The 2,500-nt window shown below is 54.2% G+C and overlaps 1 protein-coding gene across 1 annotated transcript in view; it reads left to right on the forward strand.

The window, feature by feature from the left end:
- Nucleotides 1–2,500, forward strand: part of si:ch211-1i11.3 (mitogen-activated protein kinase kinase kinase 5) — a 28,274-nt gene that overhangs the window by 23,321 nt on the left and 2,453 nt on the right. Inside the window, exon 26 of the mRNA XM_036538425.1 lies at nt 1,851–1,957. Coding sequence (XP_036394318.1) covers nt 1,851–1,957 — 107 coding nt within the window. The remainder of the gene's footprint in view (nt 1–1,850; nt 1,958–2,500) is intronic.

Below are 2,500 nucleotides of genomic sequence, written 5' to 3' on the forward strand. Positions count from 1 at the left end.
GATGCTGTTGAACTCTACCCCCCCCAGCCTGTGCTCTGCTGGTGCTTGGGACCCGGCCTGTCTCTGCTGGTTGTGAGGTTAAGCCCTCGGTTCGGGGCCCGGCCTGTCTCTGCTGGTTGTGGGGTTGAGCCCTCGGTTCGGGGCCCGGCCTGTGTCTGCTGGTTGTGGGGTTGAGCCCTCGGTTCGGGGCCCGGCCTGTGTCTGCTGGTTGTGGGGTTGAGCCCGCTGCTCGGGACCCGGCCTGTCTCTGCTGGTTGTGAGGTTAAGCCCTCGGTTCGGGGCCCGGCCTGTCTCTGCTGGTTGTGGGGTTGAGCCCTCGGTTCGGGGCCCGGCCTGTGTCTGCTGGTTGTGGGGTTGAGCCCTCGGTTCGGGGCCCGGCCTGTGTCTGCTGGTTGTGGGGTTGAGCCCGCTGCTCGGGACCCGGCCTGTCTCTGCTGGTTGTGGGGTTGAGCCCTCGGTTCGGGGCCCGGCCTGTCTCTGCTGGTTGTGGGGTTGAGCCCTCGGTTTGGGGCCCGGCCTGTCTCTGCTGGTTGTGGGGTTGAGCCCTCGGTTTGGGGCCCGGCCTGTGTCTGCTGGTTGTGGGGTTGAGCCCTCGGTTTGGGGCCCGGCCTGTGTCTGCTGGTTGTGGGGTTGAGCCCTCGGTTCGGGGCCCGGCCTGTGTCTGCTGGTTGTGGGGTTGAGCCCTCGGTTCGGGGCCCGGCCTGTCTCCGCTGGTTGTGGGGTTGAGCCCTCGGTTCGGGGCCCGGCCTGTCGCTGCTGGTTGTGGGGTTGAGCCCTCGGTTCGGGGCCCGGCCTGTCTCTGACTTTCCCATGCAGAGGCGAAGCAGGAACAGCATGTGGATCTGCTGTAATAGGAGGCGGGGTGGTGACTCAGCGAGCTGAGAATGTGGAGGGAGGAAGGGACCACACAAGCGCCGTGTCTCTGCTCCTTTACGCAGCCACACCTGCAGGTTTCCACCCGCCCGGAGAATAGGAAAGTTCCCCGTAAAATCAGGTGTTCAGCAGCTCTTGTGTAAGTGCACCCTCTGGCCCACTGATCCAGGCTGGTATTCCTGACCGGTCAGCAGTAGAGAGAGCAGAGATCACATCAGGGTGTCGGAGGGCATTGTGTTTCAGTGATTTGATTACCTGTCTCACCAGGACCAATTGATGAGATTTTGGTTACAATCTGGCAATCTCTGATGAAACTGCAGATCAGTGTGACAGAGATAGGTGCTGTACCGAAGCCCCTGCTAGTTTTATCTTTTGCTCATAGAGGCTTGCTGTGTGTCTGAAGGCCTGGTGCAAATGTCAGCTCATTTTCCCTACTTCATAACTGGGCTAATGCTCCTATCAGGCAGGTCTGTTTGAAAAAAGTGCCTTCATCTGAATAACGGTAAAGATGGTCCTTCCCACTGGTTTAAATACTCCAACCTGGCCTCATATTTGACTGTATGGCCTCCAGCTTCCTTGTTTTACGGTGGAATCCTCTTGCAAATTATCTGGGCTGTAAGACATTTTTGCAAGGGGGTTTTTGCTTCCAGATGATGCCGTAAGCCAATACTTTTTCCACCACACTACCACAAAAATACTCATAACCCAGGCCATAATGCAGCTGACGTGTAACATTATCACAACCGTTCTGCTACACTCCTACGCTGAAAAGCAGCCTGCATTTCATGCAGTCACCGTCTCCTGTTACAGTGCTGTCTCCCAGCATGACCATATCTATTCAAATGGTGTTCATACAAGCAACCAAAACTTATTGAATATTTACCACCCTCTCCCTCTCTCCTCATCTCTCCCTCTCACCCTCTCTCTCCCTTCCCTCTCCGCCCTCCCTCTTCCTCTCCACCTCTCCTCTCCTGTAGATATTCCCTCCTCTGGCCTCCGCCAACAGGACAGGATTGATCCGGAGAGTGCAGCAGTGGTCCGCTGGTTAGAGGCCATTCCAGTGGATGAGGACACCATAGTGAAAGTGAGTGGGTTCTGCTGTAGCCTCTCATTGCTTGTGGTATGTATGGTAATGCTATAGTGCAGTGTTTCCCAAACCTCTCCTGGATGACCCCTTGTCCTGCATGTTTTAGATCTCTCCCTGCTCTGACACAGCTGATTCAAATGGTCAACTCGTTATGAACTCCTGAAGCTGCTTAATAACAAACTGACCATTTAAATCAGATGTGTTGGAGCAGGGAGAGATCTAAAACATGTAGGACAAGTGATCCTCTAGGAGAGGTTTGAGAAACACTGCTATAGTGTGTTACCGTATTAAACCTAAAAGTCTCTGTTACAATTAACACTCAGCATCTAACAGCATATCTGAGTGGAGCTCTGATTTTAAGCCTCCTGGGAAAAGTCATTAGCAGTTTTAAAATGAGCGCAGTTGAAAGTGTTTCTGTGGGCCGTGAGCTCACACAAAGTCCACGGTCTGTATGAGGTGGATTCATGAATACTCAGTTAGTACAACCACACATGATCCCTTGGTTTTATTTTTCTACAGTGCCACGCCAAGATTGGCTGA

The sequence above is a fragment of the Megalops cyprinoides genome, chromosome 10, assembly GCF_013368585.1.
Source record: "Megalops cyprinoides isolate fMegCyp1 chromosome 10, fMegCyp1.pri, whole genome shotgun sequence".
Classification (NCBI taxonomy): Eukaryota; Metazoa; Chordata; class Actinopteri; order Elopiformes; family Megalopidae; genus Megalops; species Megalops cyprinoides.